The sequence below is a fragment of the Diadema antillarum genome, unplaced genomic scaffold (genome assembly GCF_040938485.1).
Source record: "Diadema antillarum isolate AM-2024a unplaced genomic scaffold, OU_Dant_1.0 scf00000128, whole genome shotgun sequence".
NCBI lineage: Eukaryota > Metazoa > Echinodermata > Echinoidea > Diadematoida > Diadematidae > Diadema > Diadema antillarum.
In genome coordinates this window covers 5,591,686-5,616,908 of record NW_027271017.1, presented here as the reverse complement: position 1 = coordinate 5,616,908, position 25,223 = coordinate 5,591,686, and the positions used below count along the sequence as shown (strand labels likewise).

The following is a 25,223-nucleotide window of genomic DNA, read 5'->3' as shown; positions in this document are numbered from 1 at the left end:
TGCATGGCCGCGAACTAGTGCACTTACTCTAGAGCTATGGAAAGTATGGATGCGCGCATACAATGTGTATACGAGTTGTTTTAACGGGCTTCCATTGCGATAATCTTCAAACTTGAAGCTGCACTCTACCTGGAAGAAGAAGGAAATGTACGCGTTCGGTAATAGGATACTGTTCGGTAATAGGATACCTGCCTATACAGATGGGGCCAGTACAGATACGGAACCGCACTGCAGTAGTGCAGCAATGCAGTGCACTAGACCACTGGCATCATGGCAGTCAGCGCATGTATGGTTTGACCTACTGCTCTGTAATTTACCCAATAAAATACCTTGTAGAACCATAACTTCTTGTATCTTGGAAAATATTCCTCATTTTCACCAGAATTTCATTTCACTAACGTTATATATGGCAGAAAATATCACCGTTAACTTAAATAGAGGTCTAATGTTACAGATTCATATCCCGCATTCCCGGGGCCCAGGTTGGTTGTCGATTGTTGACTCGTTACATAAACTAAAGTCACATCCTTCAACCTCATGACCTTGAACCTTGAAGTAGTAATCCCTTTCAGCAGTTCCTTGAAACTATCCCGGGATGGTATTGGTAGAAATGTCGTGCGTCAGTGAAAGATGACATATGGTGAACAGGATCAGGATGATTTTAAATGTCACTGCCCCTTATGTACAATATTAAAAGTGACTGTGCATAGTTAGTGCAAGTAAAAAACTAACTATACACAGCCCAGTTGCTGTATTCGCACAGCGTACCTAACAGCGTCTGGTCGGGCTAAATAGTAAAAAACATGCCTCTTTGCTTAGAGCATGTGTGACCCAACACTAACACTAACCGGAGGCTGCATCACTCGTACTCGGATGACTGGATAGTGGAAGAGCAGCCTCTCTGAATGTTATTGGTAATCGCAACCACAGGTCCTGGCAGATGGTTCCAGGTTCTAACAGCTTGTACGCGTACTGTAGTGTAACTGCGAAATACAGCCCGAACGCGAAGCGTCACAGTATATAACTGTGTACAAGGAGTGCCCTCTAGGGTTAATCGTACTGGTATTAGAAGTCCAAATTAAGATGACAGTAATTAAATTTATTCGAGTGTACGGAATTTTCAGCGACAAATGCAATTGACATCTTTTTTTATTGTGTGTCGGTGCAATGCAACCCCATCATTTTAACCAACCGCCTCTTCTCCTTTGATAAAGCATGTATTCTACAGTGAATGGCAAAGACATGTTAACATTTCGTTATCTGTTTTTTTCTATGTAAATTTTCTTTTTCCTCCTGTTTCCTCAGGTTATTTAACCTAGGTAGTAATATTAATAAAACTGTTAACGTTAGTGAGTCTACCCAATTACCTGTTCCCTCCTCCTGTGTCTTGATTTGTAATATGTCTAGGGTTCGAATAGTCCAGCGTATTGTGCCCTGCCCCATGCGTACTTTTGATTTTATACGCAAGAAAGCTGGCATTGCGCAAAGTTGTGGTCGATCTGTAGATTAGGTGGTCAATAGGTATACTAACAAAAGTAAGTCAGTGCTGCTAGAAATTTCTGTGCATGCAGTTAAACTGCAGTATCATCACTGACCAGTAATGCTGACCAGATAGAACCTTTTGGCTTTAGTGCCTTTATATGTAATGCTGACCCTGTTGCTGACTGCATCTAAAGCAAACGCAACCTGTCCAAGGTTTGACCTCATCATATGCCAAATTTCAGCCGTGCGCAAAAGCATAGGTTTCCACATGTACAGTGTAGGCCTAATCGACAGTTGAATCTTGGCCGCGGGTGACAGTTATGGTCAAATTCTTGGCAGCTTGCCTTAAATTTTGCTACCGGTACTGCGTGTGGACAAGAACTTTCACACACGTCTTAATTTTACGAATCTTCAACTAACAAATTTGGCTCTCACAAAATTTATGAAATCAAAATGCAGGCGAACATTCCTCGTTTTGCAGTATGACATCTGACATTCATAGTATGACCATACTTAGTAGTGATAGTGAATAGTACAATAAGGCTTTGTCGGTCACGGTTGATAAGCTGTGTACATAAATACTCTCTAACTGGCTGCATCCCTGTGTTGCATACTGAGAGTGATGACACCTAAAGATTCATCAGGATGATGACTCTCTTTCTTATCACTCCATCCCATTCTATCCCATCCATCCCATTCTATTCCATCCCACCTCCCTCAAACACAAATGCAGCTTGGTGAGACAGCTACTAAGATGGACAACGCTGGTTTTGGGGACCTTCTCCGCGATGCGGAACAGCTTACAGCTGATGTGGACACGGGAAGTGAACTGCCTAAAGTGGAGCAGACGTTGCACCAGATAATGGAGACCAGCCAGAGACTATGGACCAAGACAGCACAGCTAGGGGCCTCGGAAACTGCGGATGTCAAGGCGTGAGGAGCTCTATTCTCTCTCAATTTGCTCAAGTCAGGGTGCTTTCTTCTTTGCTCTAAACCTTCTTCATCTTGACTGCTGCTTCCAGGCCTGATAATTCGAACAAAAAAGTACAGACTCAGAGAGTGCATCAGTATATTAAGTAGACCCTATATGTTATGAATGAATAGATGTTGATGTGCTTATGTGAAGTACACATACTATCGTACAATATATTCCCCATTAGATTCAGAAAAAAAGTGAGAAGCCCATTGTACAATGAATTTTGTTCTCAGAATCTTAGGATTTATTTCCTTCAATGTGCCTGATCCTATGCGGAACAAAAACATTCTTGCTACTGCATATTGCTTTTGTTTAGTCTTTTTTTTTTTTTTTGAGACCTTGAAATGTTGATTCCTGTTCCCGACAGATCAATGCTATTAGGCTCCAAGGGACTTGACATTCCTCGTATATCAATGAGACTGGAGACACTAAGTGCAGTGAAGACATATGAACCTCTTGAACCCATTGCTGACACAGATATACAGGTAAGGGACTTATGTAGCCATAACATTCTCAGCTTCCAGAGACTTTTAATTCTCACCACATAAAGGCTTATATATTGGCTGATGCCATTTACTCTAAAAGTGGAAATTTTTGCGGTGTGTATTTCACGCACCCAGAAACCAGCTCAAAAATAAATGCACACAAATGTTATTGCTTCTATACTATGTTCCAGTAGTTTGTGTCTTGATTCCGTGGAATTAAAAACATGCAGAACTCATCTTACCTGGCCGAGGGGGGAAAAAAAATTACATGAAAATATCCACTTTTGCAGTATGTGGATATATATCATATGAATATATATTTTTATTTTATAAGCATTAACACTTTCATGATGGCAGAGAGTTTCTTTCCAATATTGAATAGATGTTGGCAGTATGAATGTATTTTAATGTTCAGCATTTATGTGTGTGTATTGCTGAATTTGTTACAGGATTTGGTCGATTAGCACTGAGATGAAAGGCCTAATACCCTTCCATGAAATACTGTAAAACCAGAAACATTTGCAAAAACAAATAATAATAATAATAGTATACTATGTGTAATGAATTGCATAGACATAAACTTTTGCGTGCATTTAACTTTTGCGAATTGTGGCTCCTGGCGAAATTGGCAAGAGTTTTGTGCATGCGAAAATTTCTGGCTTTACAGTAAGGGAAAGAATTAAATTCTCTAAATGTTTGATAAGCCATTTTCTGAGTATTTACTTTCAAGAAGTGTTCTTAAAATCTGGTGTATAGAGATCATTCTCTTGGAGATCTTCCCGTGATCTTCTACTCTTGTCTGAGAGAAATTAATTCTTTATGTTTGCAAATGACACCTGAAGGATTTTACATTATTTTTGCCTAAGTTTTGCAGAAGGGTTTAACCAATGTTTTCTTTTACTATTCATTTCTTGCAAATCTCTGCTTGCATTGGACAGGGCTTGTTGAGAAATGAGCGTGAGAATGCCCTGCTTGCTGTCATTGAAGAAACAAAGAGAAATGTAAGTTGGCGCACAGTATTATTTCTTTCACTCATAAGTATTTATGATGTTTACGTTTATATGACAGTAAGTTTTCCACAGTATGCTTTAGTTGTCAATATCTCATGCATTAGCCTAACAGAGATAGTATGCACTGTAAATTTCATGCATCATCTTCTCTCAGTCCAGCCGTACATGTATTATTGTAAGCTGTATTGTGTGTACTTTAATGGGTAACTTCAAAGCTACATGTACACAATGTCTATGTTGTTATATTGGTGTTCTAGTTTTTAATGACACACCCTCAAGGGACATCGCAGGGAAGTCGTAGTGAGGTCAAATTTCCTACATGTCAGTTTGTGTGAAATTTAAGAATGTATCTGTACAGTGAATTTAAATAATACTGAAGTGAATATTGTTTTTAAAGCTCCATGTCTAATATGATCGTGTTTTCCTATGAATTTACACATAGTCCAACATTGTGGGTATTTCAGCTTGGCTTGGATGCAGAAATCTGTACCTGCTGAAAGTGTGCAGAGGCAGTGAGTATTGCTTGCTCTGAACACTTGTAAATGTGCTTGTGTGTTCGTTTTATCTTAGACTCGGCAGCAGGCGGAGCTGCGATTCTGGCAGGCCAAGCAGAATGAGTGGGAGCTAGAAAAACAGAGGATCCTGAACACCCTTGTCGGCTCCAGCTCAGAGCTCATCAACATCTCTGCAGAGACAAGCAACCTCTTCAGCGATGCCAGCACCAGAGTAGAGGGCCGGAGTGCCATGGACAGTGTGGAAATGGCATATGCTCGACAGGCAAGCCTATCTCTTAAAGTTGTAGCCACATCTACGCAATGTAAATATAGGATATTCAGTTGCAGCAATCTGTATGAACAAGCATTTTGAGTAAGTTTTCTGCCACATGAAGAAAAATTCCTCGTAAGGCACATATGAATGAAGTTGACAGTAGATTAATAGTAGATTTCGAATTTTCTTCCAACATAGAAACAAAAGAAGGAGCTAGCTCCATTATATTCTATTGATAAGTCTGTAAAAAGAAAAGATAAGAGTTGCACGCACCCATTTTTGTAATGTTATCTTGAAGGGAATTAATTCAAGAATGATTGATTTCAGGTAAGGTCTCCCCCAACTAATCTTGTAACTGTCTAATCATCAAGGAACTGTACATTCTGTACAATTCTATTCACAAGATTTGATATTGATTTTTTGTTAGGTTTGTAAAATCATTTGAAAATATTAAATTCAAAGATGGTTATTGATATTTAAATTACTAAAAGTATGCTTGTCATGAAGTAACATCAGACATTAAAATAATGCTAACTGTCACTTTTGGGACAAAAACAGAGCAACCCACTGTGCAGATTTTTGTAGAAATTAAAGGGTAGGGGTCAAAGTTGTTCTTTTTTCTTTTCTTTTTTACTGAATTTGCTGTAAGTCAGAATGCGATGTAATGTGATCAGAATTGTGTAGGGCTTGTAGCATGGCAGAGCAATTAAAACAATGATATGAAATGTTGCCAACACCTCTAGTTTGACACACAAAGTCAGGCCAGAGCTCAAGATAATTAGGTTTTTTTATTTTTTTAAGAATACAGACCATTACCGAGCATATGAGGTTGAAATAAGAATGAACTTCTTTCCATTACAAGGACATGTTTTATCTAATATTTGTTTGTTTGTTTGTTTGTTTGTTTTTACAGGTTTACATCTACAATGACAGAGTAGTAAAAGGTGGCATAAAGCCCAATTTGATCAATCTATTTGAGGAAATGGCACAGCAGTTTCAAGACAAGGTGAGGCATGGAGGTTCTCCTTATTCTTTTTATCATATATATTGTGACTAGTAGAGCATTGACATATCCAAGAGAGTCAGAAATGTTGATACATGTGAATTAACTGATGATAAGATGAACATCCGAGATGCTTTCATTTCCATCGTTGTGGGAGGTTCATATAAAGAAATAAGGCTCGTGAGAGGAGTTAAAATGTAAGGATTTCAACTAGAGATGGAAAATTGTGCACCATTGAAAAAAAAAACATTGAAATATGCATTCTTAGAATAAAAAAAAGAAAGATCAAAAACAAAAAACAAAAACAAACAAACTAGAGGAGCACTTAGGGAGAGCAGACCTCCACTAAGCAGCCATGATCAAAATATCGCAATTTTGTAGGCATTATCTTCATTAAAAACATAGAGGTATAGGAACATCTGTATTATACATTTGGTGAAAATCTGATCATCCATTGTTGAGTTTTTGGGAGCTTAACTTTTATTTAGATCCTGTATGACCTTTGACATTTGACCTCATGACCCCAGATATAATTGTTCCTTTCTTCACTATGAACACCTGCAAGTTTGGTAAAATACGATCGTCCATTTTAGAATTAATTTGAGATTAAGCTTATTTTATGACATTTGCAGTGTACATATTATAAGTACTATCGGTCATATTAGTGTGTACAAAATTGTGTTAGTCTAGCTTGTATCTTATTTGTTCGTTAAGCACTCATCACTTGCGGTGCCATACGAAGGCTCTACCAAACAATGACATACACTTCCTTTTCTGATTTCAAATGGTACAGAGGTTAGAAGACTTCTGGGCCATGGTGAGGGAGATGGTATCCGTTCCCATGACAACAGCCCCTGACTCTGTCTCGGTCAGAACCTCACAGGAACTACAGATGGCTTTCATCAGGCGAGCGAGGGCCTTTCTTGAACACAGGTAGGATAATCACATCCCTTTTGAAGTTAGTACTTCAGAGTACTTCAGAGACTCTTACCCCAAGCCTCTTGTATATGGGAGGTTCTCCCACCTGGACCCCCTAGCAAACTGGAGACTCTAATCACACAAATATGTGCGCAATATAATGTGTGCTACTCGTGCATCATGGGCATAACTCGCCATATAGTCTCAAAACAAACTTGAAATTCCATGATTTTCTTTTCCTTTTCTTTTTTTTTAAAATTGTGATTATGCTTCAGTCTCAAATCTTAATTTATCTGACTGATAATAATCTTGAAGTCATTCAGCAAGGAATAAAATATGTTTTACACTTTTATGGCGAAAAAAATGAATTTTCTTTATGTGTGTGTGTGTGCAAGATCAATGAAGAAATGTGAAATGATGGCATCAACTCCCTCATTGCAACATTCATATCAGCTGTTTGAGCACTGTTTTGGCAAAAATTAGCAAAACTTCACAATTTTGAAACTTTCCTCATTATGTGATTTTGATCAACTTTTCACTGGTGTGGTGATAAAATCTTTTCAGACCAACCTTTAATTGGTCCAACATTACCCCTTTTTAGTAACAATTTCATGTGCCTGTTGTATCTCTGCAGTTACACAGAGTACATCAGCAACATCATTGGTGAAAACTTGCGACAGGCTCGTCTTGGAGGTGTTCCTGGGGTTTTCAATCTGGTCAAAGGTTTCCTGAAGGTCAAACTACCAGGGGTTATCCCAGGCTTAGAGGTGAGTCAACTATAGGCTTAATATACAAGCAACTCCCATTACACTGAAGTCCTCACGACCGGCAGTTTTCTTTCATTATATTGACATTTGGTCAAAGCCAAAAAGTAAAGTGTATAAAGATAAATGTATAGTGATGATAAATTTGGGACCTGAATTCTTACTTTGGTGAAACAAAATTTCTCATGTAACAGTGCTTGTTTAGTAAGAGATGTAAAAGCAGAGAAGTGCTAGAAAGTTAAGATATAAAAGGGAATATACACCGATCCGAGAGTCTACAATTTGTATGTGTGGACAATATTACTACATTGTCCTGTGAACCTGCTGCGCCGCGCCACTATATCTATAATGCTGAACACTGCAGTAATGGTGATCATGCTGCCTAGTCCGATCTATGTATACAAAAAATATGAAAAACTTAAGTGTCAGATTAGAGCAACGATACAGAGGCAATGGATCAGCGCAGATTTGAACAAAATACAGTCAAATGGCCTGCAGCTATGTGATGTCAGCAATTGTCTAACATTTCTGGAAGTTGGTATTGGCACTTTGAGGCAAATTACAATACATGGACACAGACAAACGTGTCGTAAATCCCCTGAATATTCATAAAGAAATTGCTTTTTGTGTCGTCAACAAAGTATTACAATGTGGTGTCTTTGATGTCATTGATGAGCAGAATCAGAGAGAAAGTACTTTTCCCAATTATGAAACTTCCCGATGGAATTCCATTTTCTTTGCTCATTTTTCTACTCATAATATTCATTCCTGGTCAGTTTTCCTCTGTTTGCATTTGTTACATACTCAAAAAGCCCCATCACTTCGGTGATCCCTTGCATTTATCCCCAAGTTGGATTATCCTTCGGGTTTATGTCAGGTTAAAGTTTGTGTGTGTGTGTCACACAAACCACACACTGCTATAACTTCTGTCCACACGAAAATTGAGCATTAAGGGTATCTGGGGCGAACACTGTACTGGGGCTTTCTATAGCTCAGTCGGTAGAGCACCAGGCTAGCATCCGGAGGTCTCACCTTCCTATCCCGATGGAATCCTGTTTTCTTTGCTCATTTTTCCACTAATAAAATATATGAAACTTGAGACATTTTGTGTGCAAGTGGTGGTATGCTCATAGTATTCATTAATCTGCTGATTGCTTTCATTTACACTAACTTTTTAACTTTGTACAAAGTGAAACAGTTTGAACTAAAGAAATGGTGTGTGTGTGTGTTTGATATGCGCATGCAATATAGGTGTAATGTGTGGTCTGATTTGTCATTTGATCAGAATATCAACAATCTAGTAATGGAAAAGCAAAGTCTCTGGTTTGTTTTCAATGTTGGATGGGAACAGGGTGAGGAAACCTGTGGTACATGGCGGCATGAATTTTTAGTGAATGTGTGTATGTTTGCATTTTGTAATTGACTGGATGGCTTTGTATGCAGGTGCAATGTGTTTGGATGGACTTGTGTAGAGTATGTGGGGGTATTGTGACTGGGGATGGTTGAAGGCAAGAGAGTTGTGGTCAAAGGAGGAGAATTATGGTCAAGTTTTGGAGATGGTATACAGTATGAGGAGAATACTTATATGTTTTTGTAATTGTTTCATTGTAAGTATAATTTCCACATCAGTGAATGAAATTATAATAATCAACATCGGGAAAAAAGTGTGTGTGAGTATAAGGGTATGTGAGTTGGTTGCACCATTATAGGAATACACAGTAGACCAATGCCAATGGAGAATGATGGAGAGATAAAGATGAACATGAATTGCCCACCTCTGTTCCCTGCCCCTCCCCCACCCCCACCCCCTAAAAAATGGGACAAAAATAGAGAGAGAAAAGAAACTATCAGAAAACAAAACATACACAGACACCCCCTCCCCCCCCCAAAAAAAAAAAAAAAATAAAATAAAATAAAAAAATAAAAAATAAAAAAAATGTGGAGATACAAAGGTAAGACACATACAAAGGTAAGATACATTGGTTGTCTTCTCTGATTAAATTTGTAGCTTCTAGCAGGCAGAAAGATAGAAAGAATCTCAATACAGGTTCCATGTATTCAGGCCTATAGCAACAATTTGGACAGTGTTGTTATAAGGCAATGCAGATATTCATATACATATGATACAATGTACAATATTCATGAGGACACGGCACTGAGTGAATAAACCACTGTTCTTTTCAGTACCGTACAGTGCAGCTCCATGACAAAGTTGGCTTCAATAAATAGAGTAAAATCAATAGAGCAGTAGAAGTATCAAAATTGCACATAAAATCAATAAGTGCCGTAGGTTTTATGTTAACATAAAACAGTAACATACTGTGTACACCATAAATTTTTGCAGGATTTTCATTTTCATGAATTTCACTAGTCGAATGCTTATCGGGCATTAAATAACACGCAAAAATGTTAACTCTGATCCGACATTAATGCATCATGCACACATACATTTCTCTGTGCATTATTGTACTCCACAATTGTGATTTGAACCACTTGTGAAGTTGTTAGGAAGTCCTGATTTGTGAAAAATTAGACTCGCTAAATACATGGCATACACAGTAAATCAACCACATATGCAAATTCAGAAAAGTGCTAATATGACCTCACAAATGTCCCAATGACAAATGTCCACTATATTTCCTCTTTGACATTGACACCAAAGATAAAACTTTTTTTCTTGACACGAAATTATTCTTGGCATAGAATAACCTTGGAAGGATAACTTTCAAGGAAAAATGTGTTGAAGTTGCGAAATTATAGACCGAAAGCGTGATTTCTATATTTTGCATGAAACCAAAGTGGGAGTTGTGAGGTGATGACATCACCAAACTTTATATCTAATTTGCATAATGTATGTATGTGGTTGTGATCAGTGTATGTGGTTGTGATCATTATCACTGTTAAATCAAAACCTGTGAAACTTAGAAATTCAATCACTTTCCTATTTCATGTGTGATTTTGATAATACTTCTTCTATTCTATTCATGTGCTTGTTACCATATTTATCAAAGTCATCTTGAGCATAGAATGGAACTGCACATAGTTTTCTATTTAAATCAAATGCTGGATGACATAGGGTGGGTTTGAAGACTCTAAAGTGAACCAAAGCGTACCGCACTGAACTGTGCCAGATTTGAAGCGTTCAAGAGCTCTGTTGAGAAAGCATACCTCATGAGTTATTTTTAGAGGAGGTCACGCATTTTGTAGCGAAAGGGTCATTCACCTAGTGCGCTTAAACTAAGTACAGATATGTCCTGAACAAAGAGAATTAACTCTTTGCATTACGATGTATGTGCATGTTATGTGCATTCTTCACTATTGGTACACTTTTGGTACCCCTTTGGAGCACATCGGGAAGTGGTCCACTTTTGGCTCTGTTCATTACGATATGGTACACTTTAGGAGTGTTCGAGTGCTCCTCTGGTGTGGGTACGGTACGGCATAGTTCACTTTAGGAGAGCGCTCAAACGCACCCATAGATCCTCCTTTAGGAATTCAAGGAGCCATTGCATACAGAAACAGAAAATAGATTCAGGTTGAACAAGCTTTTATTAAAAAAGACAGTTCATTTTATTGAAGAAGAGGTTTCCTGGTCTTCCTAGGTACTACTAATTTGCAAAGAATGTTGTTCATCTAGATGCGATCACACTACGACAACTTGGAAAATGGTCACTGACCAAGTCTTGTCAGTCCATAATTTTTCCGTACAATCAAGTGACAATTCAGGGTGTGAAGGATTCATTGTGTTTTGCCTTAAACATACTGGATGTAACCTGCATGCCAGATGGTTGAGTTGACCAATAGATAAAGAAGGACAGTGAGTCGTAATTCAAATTGAAATACCAAATTTTGAAATGCTAATATTCCCCCAAAATAAGACCTAATGCCAAAAACTGAAATACTTAGTTTTGAAATGCAAGCATCTTCACTATAAGCCCTAGTGCAAGCTAACAACGTCTCAATAGGAAGGGGGAAAAAAAAGAGGAAAGATGATTATCATAATATCAACAGAGTTTCTTTGAATCTTTTTTCTCTGAAGCTCTCAGAACATCAAATACAAGCCTTTATGTTTTAGACCTTGGTAGGTGTTGGCAGATGATATGAAAAATACTCAAATATGAGTGAAGGCAAACATACAAAATGATAAGTAACATGCTATTTCCAAAAAAAAAAAAATCTTGAAAAACAAAAACTGTACTCATAGGGTCATTGCAAAGTTGACAGCCTTTCATTTTATGGACCAAAGTCAGAGAAGGCAGTGTTTACCTTGTAAGCATCAGGTGCAAGGTGAAGGTGTAACATGAAAAGATTTTTAACATTTGATTAGCAGGTGAAAAGGTTAAAATTATACCAAAAAAAAAAAAATAACATGTCCCTCAAACAGTAGAGATTTCTTGTGGAAGATGCGATATGTATTTGAAAATCATTTGACTTAAAATTTTGTCAGCTTGTAACTTTTTTGGATTATGTGGTAATAATTTCAGTTTTTTGATGGCATACCTGCTTCCTATTACAAAATATGTGATGTACATAAAATGCCAAGTTTTCGGCAGGACTTCATACAAATGATTACAAAATGGTTAAATCACAAGTCTGTGACATCAACCTGGTATACTTTAGAAAGCTCTAACTTTACTTTAATATGATTTTATACTTTTAATATAAAAGTAATACTCATATACGTTTTCTATGGCAAGTATCTTTGGTCTCCTCGTGTCAAGTCACAAGTCGCAAGTGTGTAGTACTGTTCAAGAGTTTACTTAATCGGAGGCCAAATGTTCTGTTGTTTTGTTCATGACCGTGTGATTGGCAGTCATGTCAGGTGGTCTTGCATTTGGCTGCTCTGCTCGAGCCTTTTCTAGCTGGAGCCACTGGCGCTCACGCTGCATGTCTAGGATGTCCCTCTCTATGACCAGCTTCTCCTTTTCGATCTCCAACTTCTCCTTCTCCAAGACGAGCTTCTGCTTGCGCAGAATCAGCAGGTCCTTGCTCAGGGTCTCAATGTCCTTTTCGTCGTCGATGTCGCTGTGCGCGCTGTCTTCCGCCACGACACTGGAATACCTCCTGCGCTTGTACGCAGGCGATGCGCCCGAATGTGGCATGGAATGTTGTTGGATCGGAGGGTTTAGGCAGGATGATGAGATGGAGGCGGCAGACTGGAAGTTGTATGGCCTGAAGTGGGAGCCGTCGCTCTGGGCCATGGTCGTGGCCAGGTGCGAGGGTTCCTGAGGAAGGCAGTCCTCCATGGGGGAGGAGGGACCAGAGCAGGGTGGCTGCATCATACTTTGTTGGAGCTGGAAGTAGTACCGGGATGGGGGAGGCTGTAGGGCGTGGCTGACAGGTGGCTGCTCCTTGGAAGTTGCCTCTGTGGGATACTGTGGGAAGCCATCCTCATCAGCAGGTATATCCTGTGGCCACCTTGAAGTGGAAAAGTAATGTTAGCCACATTTTAAAACAGTGATTTCAACCTGGAAAGGTACCTATTGAAGTCAGACTTCAGCCTTTCTATGTACAGATGGCACCTGTTATATCAAAGTCCTTGGGGCTGACAGTTTTCTTTTATTATATCAAAATTTAATTATAGCTGAACTGGACAAAACTTTGGGACGGACTTTGAACTTTGTTGGAACAAAATTTTGTTATAACCGCATCCATTATTTAACGGGAGTGCCCTGTAGTTTGTATGATGAGTCGTAGGGCAATAAAAATGGAAGCAAACTGGAAGCAATCTCTTTGGTTGACAGAGGAGGAAGGCATTGATGGCAAAATAGATTTGCTGATGTGCTACATATGAGAACATTATGAATTGAATATTTTAATCTTAGAATGTGTTTGTGTGCACTAGTAGCCATGACAACATTATCCAAGAGCAGAAGATGTGACAATGATTTTACTCAATGTGTGGTTCAATTTTTGTTGTTGTTTTTTTCTCCCTTGAAATGTTTTTGAAAGTGAGAAATTCAGGCCATTTAAAAACTCAATGGAAATGGGACAGATTGTGCACCACATTCATACAAGGTTTGGTCCCACCATAAAGAAGTTTCGTGGCAAACTCAAAACATCTGATTTACTCCATTACAAATGGATTCGGCCATCACCAGGTTTCTATAATTCAGGGAGTGTGCATTGAATGAAAGATATTTGAAGTACCGTACGTTAATAATGTGCCCCCCCCCCCCCCCCCCGTCATAAGTACAATGATGTAAATTCTGGCATACCTGTCATCCCCACCCTCCTCTGTCTTGACCACATCATCTCTCTGTGGGTCGATGACCTCATAAACATCTGTCCCGTCATTCCTTTCGTCCAGGCCTGGGGGGTAGTTGGCTGCTCGCTCTTCCTGCACAGCACATGAAGGAAAAGGGACAGGCAAACCTTATTATAATAAGGGCCTTAAGACTATGGCAATTATCTTGTTTTATAGCAGACTTCTCACTACTGTCAAACGAGGAATGTTTGTGTGCATTGTAATTTCGCGAATTTCGCGAGAGCCAAGATTCACGAAATCAAAATGCACGTGAAAGTTCTTGTCTACACTATACGCATTGAATGTTAGAGGCAACTCGCGAAAATTTCATGCCGCGAAGAAGGCCGTCGGCTCCAATACCCGAAAATTTCATGCCGCGAAAATATTTTGTTTTACAGTACATCAGGGTGCAAAACAAAGAAATATCGAGTTTTGACCTGCAAAATCACCTTGTTTAACTAGTTGAGGATGAGTCCAGAGTATACTCGGGCAAGTGTCCGTGGGAAATGCGTGTTGTAGCAAAGTCTGCCCATCCTCAATGGGTTAGAGAGGGTTCTGTTATATTGGACCATTTTTACAATGTAGGTTACACTGTAATATGCTATGAATATGCTAAAATTACCACACAGCGTTCAAAAAAAGAGAGGAAATTCCTTGTGTCTGGTTGATACCACAATCAACTCCTCAACCCTAATAGAAAATATACACAAACAAGCAAGTACAAGTTTTACAAATGATATCATCAACTGGAAAATGAATGATACTCTTGATAGTATACAATCCAATACAAATGAACCTTGTTATAATGGAATGGCCCAGACAGCTATTTTCTTTCTTTTTTAAGAGCAAACTCTTTTTCAAATTAGGCATGTCCATAGCATGTAAATTTGTAAACGTGTGTACAGTGGAACCGCATTACAACAAGGAAGAATACAAAGAGGAATTTGAATGGAAGTCACAGGGTTACAATTGTAAGTGAAAGGCTTATATTATTCAAATTTGTAAGTCATTGGTCTCTAAGAGTACTAGTATATGCTGAAATCTGCATTTCATACTGACTACACAATGAGCAGCAGCAGTAGCAGACATAACAGTTTAGAGCTAATCACATTAAAGGGAACACAAACCCAAAGAGCAATGTGAATTGAGTGAAAGCAGCAACATTAGTAGAACACATCAGTGAAAGTTTGAGGAAAATCAGACAATCGATGCAAAAGTTATGAATTTTTAAAGTTTTGGTGTTGGAACCGCTGGATGAGGAGACTACTAGAGGTTATGACGTATGAGTGGACAACAAGATAAAAATATAAAGGAAATTCTACAAAAATTCATTTTTCATGAAAATTACAAATTCCATTAACTTGATACTGACATGTGTTAAAGGTAGCAATTATTCCCCCTGCTTTCTGAAAGTAGTTAGTTAAGTGCTCTTTCATAATGCTAGAAAAGTGAATTTTTGTTGAATTTCCTTTGTATTGTTGTCCACTCATACGTCATAACCTGTGGTAGTCTCCTCATCCAGCGGTTCCAACACAAAAACTTTAAAAATTCATGACTTTTGCATCGATTGTCCAATTTTCCTCAAACTTTCACTGATGTATTCTCCTAATGTTGCTGCTTTCACTCAATCCACATTGCTCTTTGGGTTTGCGTTCCCTTTAAGGATAGATCATTGTGTCTCTCAGTACGTCTGAGGAGATTCTGTCATTCTATGTGATTTGTGGTTTTGTTTTAGAGATGCATTCGGTGCTTTTAGGTCATGGTTTGTGTCATTCTCATACAGACGAAGCCACAAGTAAAAAATGCACATATAGAGAACAACTGGTGTAACAAACTCTTTTTATGACAAAGTATGCATTTATACCCTGAAGATGAAAATGTCAATCTGTCTTAATTGTCTTTCAAAAATGACTATAATAATGTTTAAAAGAACAAAGTGATTTTACTGGCCCTAGGGAGTTTGTTATATTGAGAATCCACTACCTTGCTTTCATGGCTTTTTGGTAGCTGCTATTTTGTTGGTCTGCATAGCCTTTTTTTTTTTCATATTTTGTGGAGATGTCAGAAACTTACCAGTCACCTGAAATAAGGACACAGGAGTCGTATCATTGTGCTCTGCAAAATCTTAAAAGGGACTAGAGATCTTAAAGGGATGGACATCTCGCTCCTTACCTCAGCTTGAGATGGGTTGTCATTGTTGAGGACAAAGAAGACATCTCCACCGTCTACCACATGTGCATTGGGGAAGATGTCAGACCACTCATCCTGGTAGATGCTCAGAATCTTCAGGGCCAGTGCAGGAGGGGCATTCTCACCGTTTAGTCTCTTTGAGCTGTCTGCCATTACAAAGATAGAAAATAATATGCTGAGTAGGTTATGGGGGGGGGGGGGGGGGAGGAGGGGGACAAACAATGAGCCTGTTCCATGGTTATCGTGAAATGACATGTATTGTTTGATTTGGTCGCCTGAATGATGAGCTCAGGCTAAATGCGTGAATTGATTTGTGGAAACCAATGATTCTAGCCTCTATTTTTTTTCTCTTTTTTTTTCCCGTCCATTTCCATAGTACCAAGGGCAATGAAAAATCTTTAAAAGAATGGCTGAAAGATTCAAGACTATCATAAATTAATTTCCCTCCTGAACCCAATACTGTACAAGCCATAGTTTTAGTAAGTACAAGTACATGTATGATGTTCTGCGCATTGGGACTTGCAAGACAATTCTGAGAGTGGATGAATTCACATTCAAGAATCACGGTGAAAGAATAAGACAGAATTATTATCCCTCTTTAGAAGAGAAGTTAGCAATTTCCCACCTCAGAGATCTAATTAACAGTGTTACAGGAGGTTATAGTTTTGGCAAGTTGTTGATTTTGCGAATATTACTCATGAAATGTGCTCAATGTACTCAATGAATAAAGTTCCACAGCAAATATACCGTATAAAAGTACAAGGTACAACTATGCGATAATTGAAACCATTTTACTACGTCTCACACAACAAAGCATGGAAAATGGTTGACAAGCCACTGAGATGTGGTAACACATGAAGATTTCCCCGTACAAGGAGTCTGTAGCATACCAGCTGCACTACCTTTGTCCTTCCACTCAGCAATGCACTTCTTGGCCCAAAAGCAAAGGTTGTCCCACTTCTTTCGCACGTCCACAACATCCCGCTTGATGTACGGCCCACTGACCACCTTGAGGGCTGAGCTGATCTCATCCCATGCGGTCTCTCGGTCCACCACGGTGGTCAGACCGGGTCCCTTGGGGCGCAGGATGTGACGCCGCTTGCGATATTCGTCTACGAGCACTTTTTTCTCCTTCTCACTCCAGTTAGGCCCACGCTTGCGCTTACAGGTTGACACTAGGACCTGTTGATTCAAGTGTGAAAAAAAAAGCAGTGGCCTTTAATAGTCATACTGTAGCAAACATAGAAGTTTTCACCTACTTGATGTGGGAAATCTTATATTATAGAGAAGGGAGGTTCAGGATCTTTGACCATATGAGTGTCGATAAAATCCACTCGAGGCAAAATTTCAGATCAAGTGCAATGAGAGACTGTTATGTGATATAATTTGCACATTTTTATTTTTGACTTCTGCCGGTATAATATGCTGGTACACATTTCTGTAATGAGGTAATCGTGACCATCATATTTGTCATGTTCAAATGTGGTTGCATTAAAATGGGTGCCCATGGGTTGCTAAACATGTGGGCCTGCAGACCGTTGCTTCATGTAAAGACCCACTCGCAGGTGTGAAAATTGTTTTGTTTGCATGTTTTTGACAAGTGAAGAGTGTATCACAGGCAACTCCAGTTATAATGAAGTCCTCTGGACAGACAGTTTTCTTTATTATATCAAAATGTTGTTACAACCAAATGGAATTTAACATTGTAGTTATTTTGGAACCTGAATTTTTGCTACGTTGAAATGAAATTTCATTATGACTGTGTTTGTTGTAACAGGGATGCCGCAAAAGTTCTTGTCTACACTGCCAACATTGAACGCAAGTGGCAATTCGCAAAATTTCATGCAGCGAAAAAGCCCGCCGTCAGCTCCATTTCACAAAAATTTCATGCCACAAATATTTCTTGTTTTACAGTACCACTCCACATCTAATGTTTATTCTCTCTTTGTTTTTTGTTTTCCTTTGTGTGTGTGTGTGTGTGTGTGTGTGTGTGTGTAAACTGCTGCATATTTAGGGAACATTTATGGGTGGTTAAATGACTGAGGACCATATTGATGGATTGAGGAACAAACATCCCTTTCTAGGAAGCAAAAGCTTGTTATTATACTGTAATTGAAGGCCATGAATGTACGTTTACAGCTCGTTGTTCCGAAGGTTCGTTATTCCGAAGGATCTTTATTTCTAAGATTCGTTATTCCGAAGGTTCATTTTTCCGAATTTCATTTTCAGATTAACCAATCTTCGGAATAACGAACCTTCGGAATAACGACACAAATTTTCGGATTAAAGAACCCTATTTCATTTTCGGATCAACGAACCTGTAGGTATAGGGAATTTGCGTGTTTCGAATTAACGACCCTTCGGAATAACGAACCTTCGGAATAGCGAACCTTCGGTATAACGAACAGCACCCGAATGTACATACTCAACCAGAAAGTGCTGTGATACGCTCCTACCCTGATTTATTCTTTGATTTCTTCATGTGTAGAGTTTTGATTACTGCCTCACAAGCATAGAACTTACTCCATTATGCTGAGAAAGAGTGCATGAGGTCATATGTGATGACTCTCATGTGTCATGACCTGGAAATGTTTATACAAGACTCAAATTAATTGATGGCCACTGATGGCCATGGCCGCTGATGCCTCATTGGATGGCCGTGATGCCCCCCCCCCCCCCCCCCAAAAAAAAAAAGAAAAGATTATATTCTCAAGGTCATAAATTTACCTGCCCTTTTTCTTTTGGCCGTTGTGCTCCTGTGGTCATAGGTGTGCCCTTTTTCTTCTGGCCGTCAATCCCCGTTTGTGAAAGAATCCCTTGTGAATATTCCACAAAGTTTCTGTTTTATGTACATTCTTCTTGCTTAATAAGTTTATGGCTAGTTTTAGAAAAATTTTAAGGTCAAGCGATTAGTACAAATAAAATTATGATCAAAAGGACTCACTAAATCTCGAAGAAGAGCGTGAAGAGTATATGATTCAAATATGACAGGTTGTAATATTTCATAATTTGTGAATATTGCTCAATTAAAAGTCTTTTAAAACACATTAATACACAAATACATGAGGAAAATGGGAGGGATTGTTTTTGTTATTTTTCAAGATTTTAACTAATTTAAGGTCACTGTCATGCAGGAAAATCTAGAAGTTTTATATGTCATTGAAATATGTATACCAAACTATACTGCAAATATCAAGCAGCTAGGGGTTGTCATTCAAAGATCTTGAATGTCCTCTGAACCTCGTTTGTGAAATTGGGGAAGTTTCATTATTTATGACCTTTTCAGTAGTGGTGTTATTTATCCATTGAACATTTTGGAAGGAAAATTCTGTGGAAACCCAAGATGATATGTATCAATAAATGTCTGTCAGAACACAAATATTGTTGGCATTCCTAGTTGGGATGAAGGATGGTCAGTGACCTTACACTTTGCACATTTTCATTGTTGCCAACTTTTAGGATGCTCTCCGCAAAATGACTTGCACAAATTTCATTGTGCTTACTTTTCACAGACTTTTTGAGCAAGTCAAAGTTCGGTAAAGAGAAGTTTGGGCGTCAGTAAATTTTTCATGCATACAACGTTCTTGCTAAATATCCAGCTAATGAATGCTGTTGCATAAAAACCAGGCTATTTAGTATTAAAGTCAATCCAAAATGTCTATTTTTTAAACTCACTTGTGGCAAAGCGCATTGGTTGCTATTTATGTGAGGCTGTATCTTACACATGTAGCTACCAAGTGATCTTGGGGCAAGATATTATGGAGTTTCCATCAGACACTGGTGGGAACATTTGATGCGATTTCGAGGGGGTTGGTAACAGGCATCATACACAAAATAAATGTAATTTCTGATCTGAAACTTCTAAAATGTTCACCATATTTTTATTATTTTTGACATGTCACTAGAAAACATTGAAGTACAGGTCAAGTTTGAATTTCGGGTCTGCTGGTCAAATGTCATGTAGCTCATTTACTAAATAAAAATGGCTTGATGCAGTCAAAGTTTCTGATACTTTGTCATTGTTTTCATGATACAAAATATATGTTACAGCTCATTTGATATGACAGAAATTAATCAATACAGTCAGGATTTCTGATTAATAACTTTTCATTGGTTTCATGATAGTTGTCTGTTCATCTTAATGCATTTTTTTGTTGTTGAAAATTCAGGATAAAGAATGAAATCAACATCTCATGATAAAGTATCTCTTTCCAGATCAAAGAACTAAGTAATGCTCATACTTGATTTCATTATGCACTATGTATGGTTTTCACAATCTTAGCATGTTCTGTTTGAGATGTTAACATTTCTTGTTATTGTAAACACTTTATACTGGAAGTGTTTTATAATCATAAACACATTTAGATGTCTATATAGTGTTACAGAAAAGCATTCAGCAATAAACTCGTCAAAGCATTTATAAAATAAATACATTGACGTGTTTAAAAACTTAACATGATGTTTTTTAAGTGCTTATGAAGATGTTTATTAAGTGCTTATGAAGATGTTTATGAAATGTTTAAGTGTTTATGAAGTGTTTAAGTGTTTGTGAAGGTGTTCTGATTAGGTGTTTATAAAAAGCGTAAGTGCTTATGAAAGTGTTCTGATGAAGTATTTATGAAAGTGTTCCATTGCAGTGTTTATAAATAGATATAAATGCATTGAAATGTGTTTATAAAGTGTTACATATAACTGTTTATTGAAGTGTGTATCCTAAACACTACATTTTACAGTGTCACTTCATTTATTTTGTGTGGCATTGGCATCTGCATAGCAAATTCCAATGAGGAATTACTATAATAGTATTCAGTGTGTTGAAGTCCATTCTAAACCTATTGTTGACATTTTCAATAAGCAGATTACTGTGACCACAGTGTCGTTTGTACATTGTATGAGGGACAGATTATGAAATAGAGGAAAAGAGGCATATGAGAGGTTTACCTAACATATAATACAAAAACATTTATGCCAAATATTGTATCTCCTGTTGAGAATTGCGAATATTGATGGTCATAGCCCTTTGTTACTAGCCCTTACTTGCATTTTTGTTCTCTTTCCACAAAAAGCTGTCCACTAGGTAGAAAAATGCACTGTGATATGTTGCAAATTTCTGATGAAAATCATGTGATCATTGTACAATGTGCAGCAAAACGCATAAGTTGTTGTTTTGGGATTTTTTTTTTTTTTTTTTTTTTTTTTTGCAGTAATATAATGCCAGCACTTGAATTTCTGGTTATGAAACGAAAATTAGTCTGCGTTATCATAAGATTGTGCATATTCAACATGGTGAATCCATTCCATTTGAAGCATACCCCCGCCCAATGTTTGCAAATGTGGGCAAATGTGGACAAATGTGGTAAACATCACAAACTTCTTGATGCCGGCACCCCCTTTTTTTACTGCTCTGATGATATAACGTGTAATTTGCTAATTATGAAAGATCAACAAAATACAGGTACTTGATGGAAACGAACCAGAAAGTAGACGCAGATCTCCTGTACAGTACAGTCTGCTAAATACAAGAAAAGGATGATGTTACATGTATGTCTGGCATTTTCCAAACCAATGGTTAGGAAAACAGAAACATGTACACGACTTTATATATATTCGTGAAGGTTATTCTTCTGAGGTGACAGGGTTTAACTGTATACACATTTGTCTATCAGGGCTCCACATGAAATAATGCTTTTGTGGCAGATATGGATGAATGGAGAGTGTAATTTTTAGGATGATGAAGTGAACTATGGAAACTTGCCAGCCTAGGAAGACAAATTATAAAAAATAGGCAAAGTTGAGAAGAAGTACAGCAAAAGACAAAATTGAGTTTTTATGTTCCACCAAATACTCACATTGGCATACAGTAAATGAGTAGATTATCATAAACACAATGAGACAAAGTACAAAAAGTTGTGGAATTTTCAAATACTGTAAACGTGGAAATTTTCGCGGTACATTAATTTTCGCGGATTTCGCGCTACGCTCGGCTAGCGCGAATTCAAAAACGCTCGAATATATCTTCACAATTTTCTACGCACATTTTGAACGGGATGAATTGTGTGCGCTTCATCGATGATACTGCTACGTAGTACAATGTACAGGCATGTTTACGCTACTAGTACTGTGCGAAGAGACGATACCCTAGATTGCTGTGTACTGTAGCATGCACGTGTGCACCGCACGCATCGATGCTACAGTCCCCCGTGACTACGGTACTAGAGTCACAGCTGTACTACGTATTTGAGTGCTTGTACTCGCAGTCGAGCCGCTCGCTACGTCGCTTGTCGTACGCTGGCATAGCAAGCTACTCAGTATGTAGCAGAGGCTTTGGATGAAAGCAGTGAATGTGTACTACAGTAAAGTAACCTGCTGCGGAGCGCGAATTTAAGAACCCGCGAATACGTTTTCGAGCCGCTCAGCGCGAAAAATTAATCGCGCGAAAATATTGACGTTTACAGTATGACGATATTGGTCACAGTCATGTACCATTATGCAAATTAGGCAAGGTGACAATGTTGTGACCTTACAGCTCTCGTGCTGATCAGCATACTATTCTTCACTCAATTTCCCTCTTGTTGAGATTGATTCAAGGAAAAGAGTCACTGTCAGTAATATCAGTTTTTTCCTTCTGCATGGCAGTAATTTTCACATGAATTGAGGTCCCATGGATCAAACTTGCCTTAAAGGAAAAGTCCACCTTCATATACATAAGGATTGACAGGATGCAGCAATATTAGTAGAACACATCAGTGAAAGTTTGAGGAAAATTGGACAATCCATTCAAAAGTTACGAATATTTTAAGTATCTGCGCAGTCACTGCTGGAAGAGAAGACTACTACAGTGTATGATGTCACATGCATACAACTATATAAGGAAAATAAAAAGAGAATTTCACAAAACTTTACTTTTTGAATAAAAGGCACAGTTCTTCGACTTGCTACTGAGGTATGTTAAGGGTAATATTATTCCCCCTGCCTTCTGAAAGAGAGAAGTGAGTGTTCTTTTGTTATGGGAGAAAAGTGGAAATATGTTAAATTTTCTTTATTCTTTCTTTATATCGTTGTACTCATGTGACATCACAAGCTATAGTAGTCTCTTCATCCAGCCATGACCGCACAGAAACTTTAAAAATTCATAACTTTTTAACGGATTTTCCGATTTTGCTCAAACTCTCACGGATGTGTTCTACTAATATTGCTGCATTCACTCAACCCACATGTCTATGAAGGTGAACTTGTCCTTTAAATATAAAGCAAAACAGCAATAACAAAAGCAAAAACCATACAACCCCCCCCCCAAAAAAAAAAAAAAAATGAAGAAATAAAGAACAAAAAGGAGTTGTGATTATTTCCATACATTCAATGAGTCAGGTGTGAGATATCCTCTGGCTGAGCAGAATGCACATCAGATTAAGTTGAAGGAAGAAAAATCCAGTCCCTTTCTGAGAATGTCTTTGCATCTGAGTCAAATTTCAAATATGTTACACCAGATATTTGGCAGACTGTCTGGCAGCTCATTAACACCTGAGTGCCCAACACTTCCTCTAAATCTTACAATGCAAACTTGAGTCATGCAATATCAACCTCCACACTTGTAACCAAATCTCTCCTTAAGGCACATCAAGTACATAAAATGCATCATAGATACCCAACTTTTCAAATTATACATGTGGTACAGCACAGAAGACACTTATAGTGTTTGTAATTTTATCTCAGAATCTCTGTGTGAATGCCTGGATCTTGCGCATGCGCAGCAATTGGGAGTCTACGCGCCAAATTGAGTCGCATGTATCGGAGCTAGATGTAGGGAGAATTTCACCCCAAATTTGCTTTGTTCCTTCGGAATATTGGACTTCAGATTCGCATAGCAGCTTCGCTGGGGAAGTGATGTTGTTTATCGCGTGCATCGACACAACTTACCTGGTAACTTATCAGTCTGACAATTAACTTTAACGTGGGGAGCTATACATTAGAAAAGTAGCATCATTTCAGTACAGAGTGGCACATCTTGTAGAGAAATCACTTGCTTCACAAGTGATTTAGCTCATACATCATAGTCAAATATTTACAATAATGATACTTAATTAAACGAAGTCATCAATGTATTGAAAATTCTGGTGACTGCATGCTTTATGATACTTATAGCCAAAGACATGCACTAATGCGCTTCACACCACACATCAAAAGTTCATCACAATCGGATTCATATACGAAAACATCAGACAATGATTGATATGACAAGTAACAATCATTCGCACTTGAGTACTGTAGGCCTGCATCAAAAAGTGCAGGTTGATGAAGAGAAATTAATTTGACAAGCAAAAAACTATACCTGTGATGGTACCATGCTGCAGAGACCTTATCACTCCCCAAACCTGAACCACATGTAACAGACAGGAGGACCAGACCACAAAGTGAAGAGATCTGCATCCTAAGCTGCAACTGTGCATGTCTCCCCATTCAGTGTGAGTGAGAGAGGGAAAAGAGGGATTTGTGCATACCTATAAGCCTGGAGAAGGTAAGTGTGCATTGCCAATTTGGGCGGCACCCACTATGTTTTAGTGATTCCACCAACTCTGGCAGCTTGGGATGCCAGGAACTCTACCACTAAAGCCCCAGTGATAACATTCCAAATTGCCTGACCTTCATCTGAGTCTGATAAGGACTATCAGCCTGACTTTCTACCCTACTGACAAGAGAGGAGAGGAGAGAAAAAAAGAGTGGATCTCTGAAGTACCATAGTTGGCAACACTGCTTAAGTGGTTGACCTTTTAACCTATCCTTGGCTTCAGCCAGTACTTAACTTCACATGACATACAATGCATGGATGCAGCTGCCTAGCTCACTGTAAGCATGGTGTGTGTGTGAGAGAGTGTGTGTATGTGTGTATGTGTGTATAGCATGCTGCAGCTGTGTGTTAAGTTCCAATGGATGGAAAGGTTAGATTATGCTGTGTGCCTTGTGTCTCTGCATGTGTGTGCGAAACTCCACTAACATCTTTCACTTTGGCGTGTATGGTTCACATTCCATAACTGTACTGTGTCTAATGTGAGTGCTGAAATAAAGAACCGCAATTAAAGATGAAGCCGCCAGTTACAAAATTTAAGTATGAATTAACAGTTGATGTTGTTATGTAGGAGGGTACTCTAACTGTTTAGACTGTAGTGAAGAATGAATTTCAATGACAAGTGAACATAATTATGGTACCTCGCTACAATGAAATAACATCCGATCCGCAGCATGTTTCCTGAAATCAAGCAGTTGGAACGAGTCCAATGAAAAACAGGTTTTTTTTCTGTAATTTATCTCTTCGCTGCTCACCACTATGTCTTTACTTTGATTGTTTTATATGATAGGCCCTACATGATAAAGATGGCCAGATT

At 38.4% G+C, this 25,223-nt stretch overlaps 2 protein-coding genes across 2 annotated transcripts in view; one reads left to right on the top strand and one right to left on the bottom strand.

Annotated features, from left to right (window-relative positions):
- The first annotated feature begins 2,221 nt into the window (after positions 1-2,221).
- The window catches only part of LOC139720425 (nuclear pore complex protein Nup93-like), a 41,840-nt gene continuing 18,838 nt past the window's right edge, over positions 2,222-25,223 (top strand). The window contains exons 1-7 of the mRNA XM_071631785.1: positions 2,222-2,415; positions 2,826-2,943; positions 3,882-3,944; positions 4,524-4,730; positions 5,635-5,727; positions 6,518-6,657; positions 7,277-7,409. Coding sequence (XP_071487886.1) covers positions 2,237-2,415; positions 2,826-2,943; positions 3,882-3,944; positions 4,524-4,730; positions 5,635-5,727; positions 6,518-6,657; positions 7,277-7,409 — 933 coding nt within the window. The 5' untranslated portion in view covers positions 2,222-2,236. The remainder of the gene's footprint in view (positions 2,416-2,825; positions 2,944-3,881; positions 3,945-4,523; positions 4,731-5,634; positions 5,728-6,517; positions 6,658-7,276; positions 7,410-25,223) is intronic.
- LOC139720424 (uncharacterized) lies at positions 10,997-24,350 on the bottom strand. The gene is made up of 5 exons (XM_071631784.1): positions 24,173-24,350; positions 16,730-17,025; positions 15,826-15,985; positions 13,625-13,746; positions 10,997-12,824 (listed from the first exon to the last, which is right to left on the bottom strand). The coding sequence occupies exons 1-5, from the start codon at positions 24,185-24,187 to the stop codon at positions 12,167-12,169; spliced, it is 1,251 nt and encodes a 416-aa protein (XP_071487885.1). The 5' UTR covers positions 24,188-24,350; the 3' UTR covers positions 10,997-12,166.

Excerpts from the sequence above, each read along its gene's own strand:
- LOC139720424 (XM_071631784.1), bottom strand. Across the intron at positions 15,986-16,729 it reads AAAGGTAGTGCAGCTGGTAT|CTCAAAGAGACTAAACGGTG; the intron begins GCTACAGACTCC and ends AATGGCAGACAG. Across the intron at positions 13,747-15,825 it reads ACAACCCATCTCAAGCTGAG|GAAGAGCGAGCAGCCAACTA; the intron begins GTAAGGAGCGAG and ends TGTGCTGTGCAG.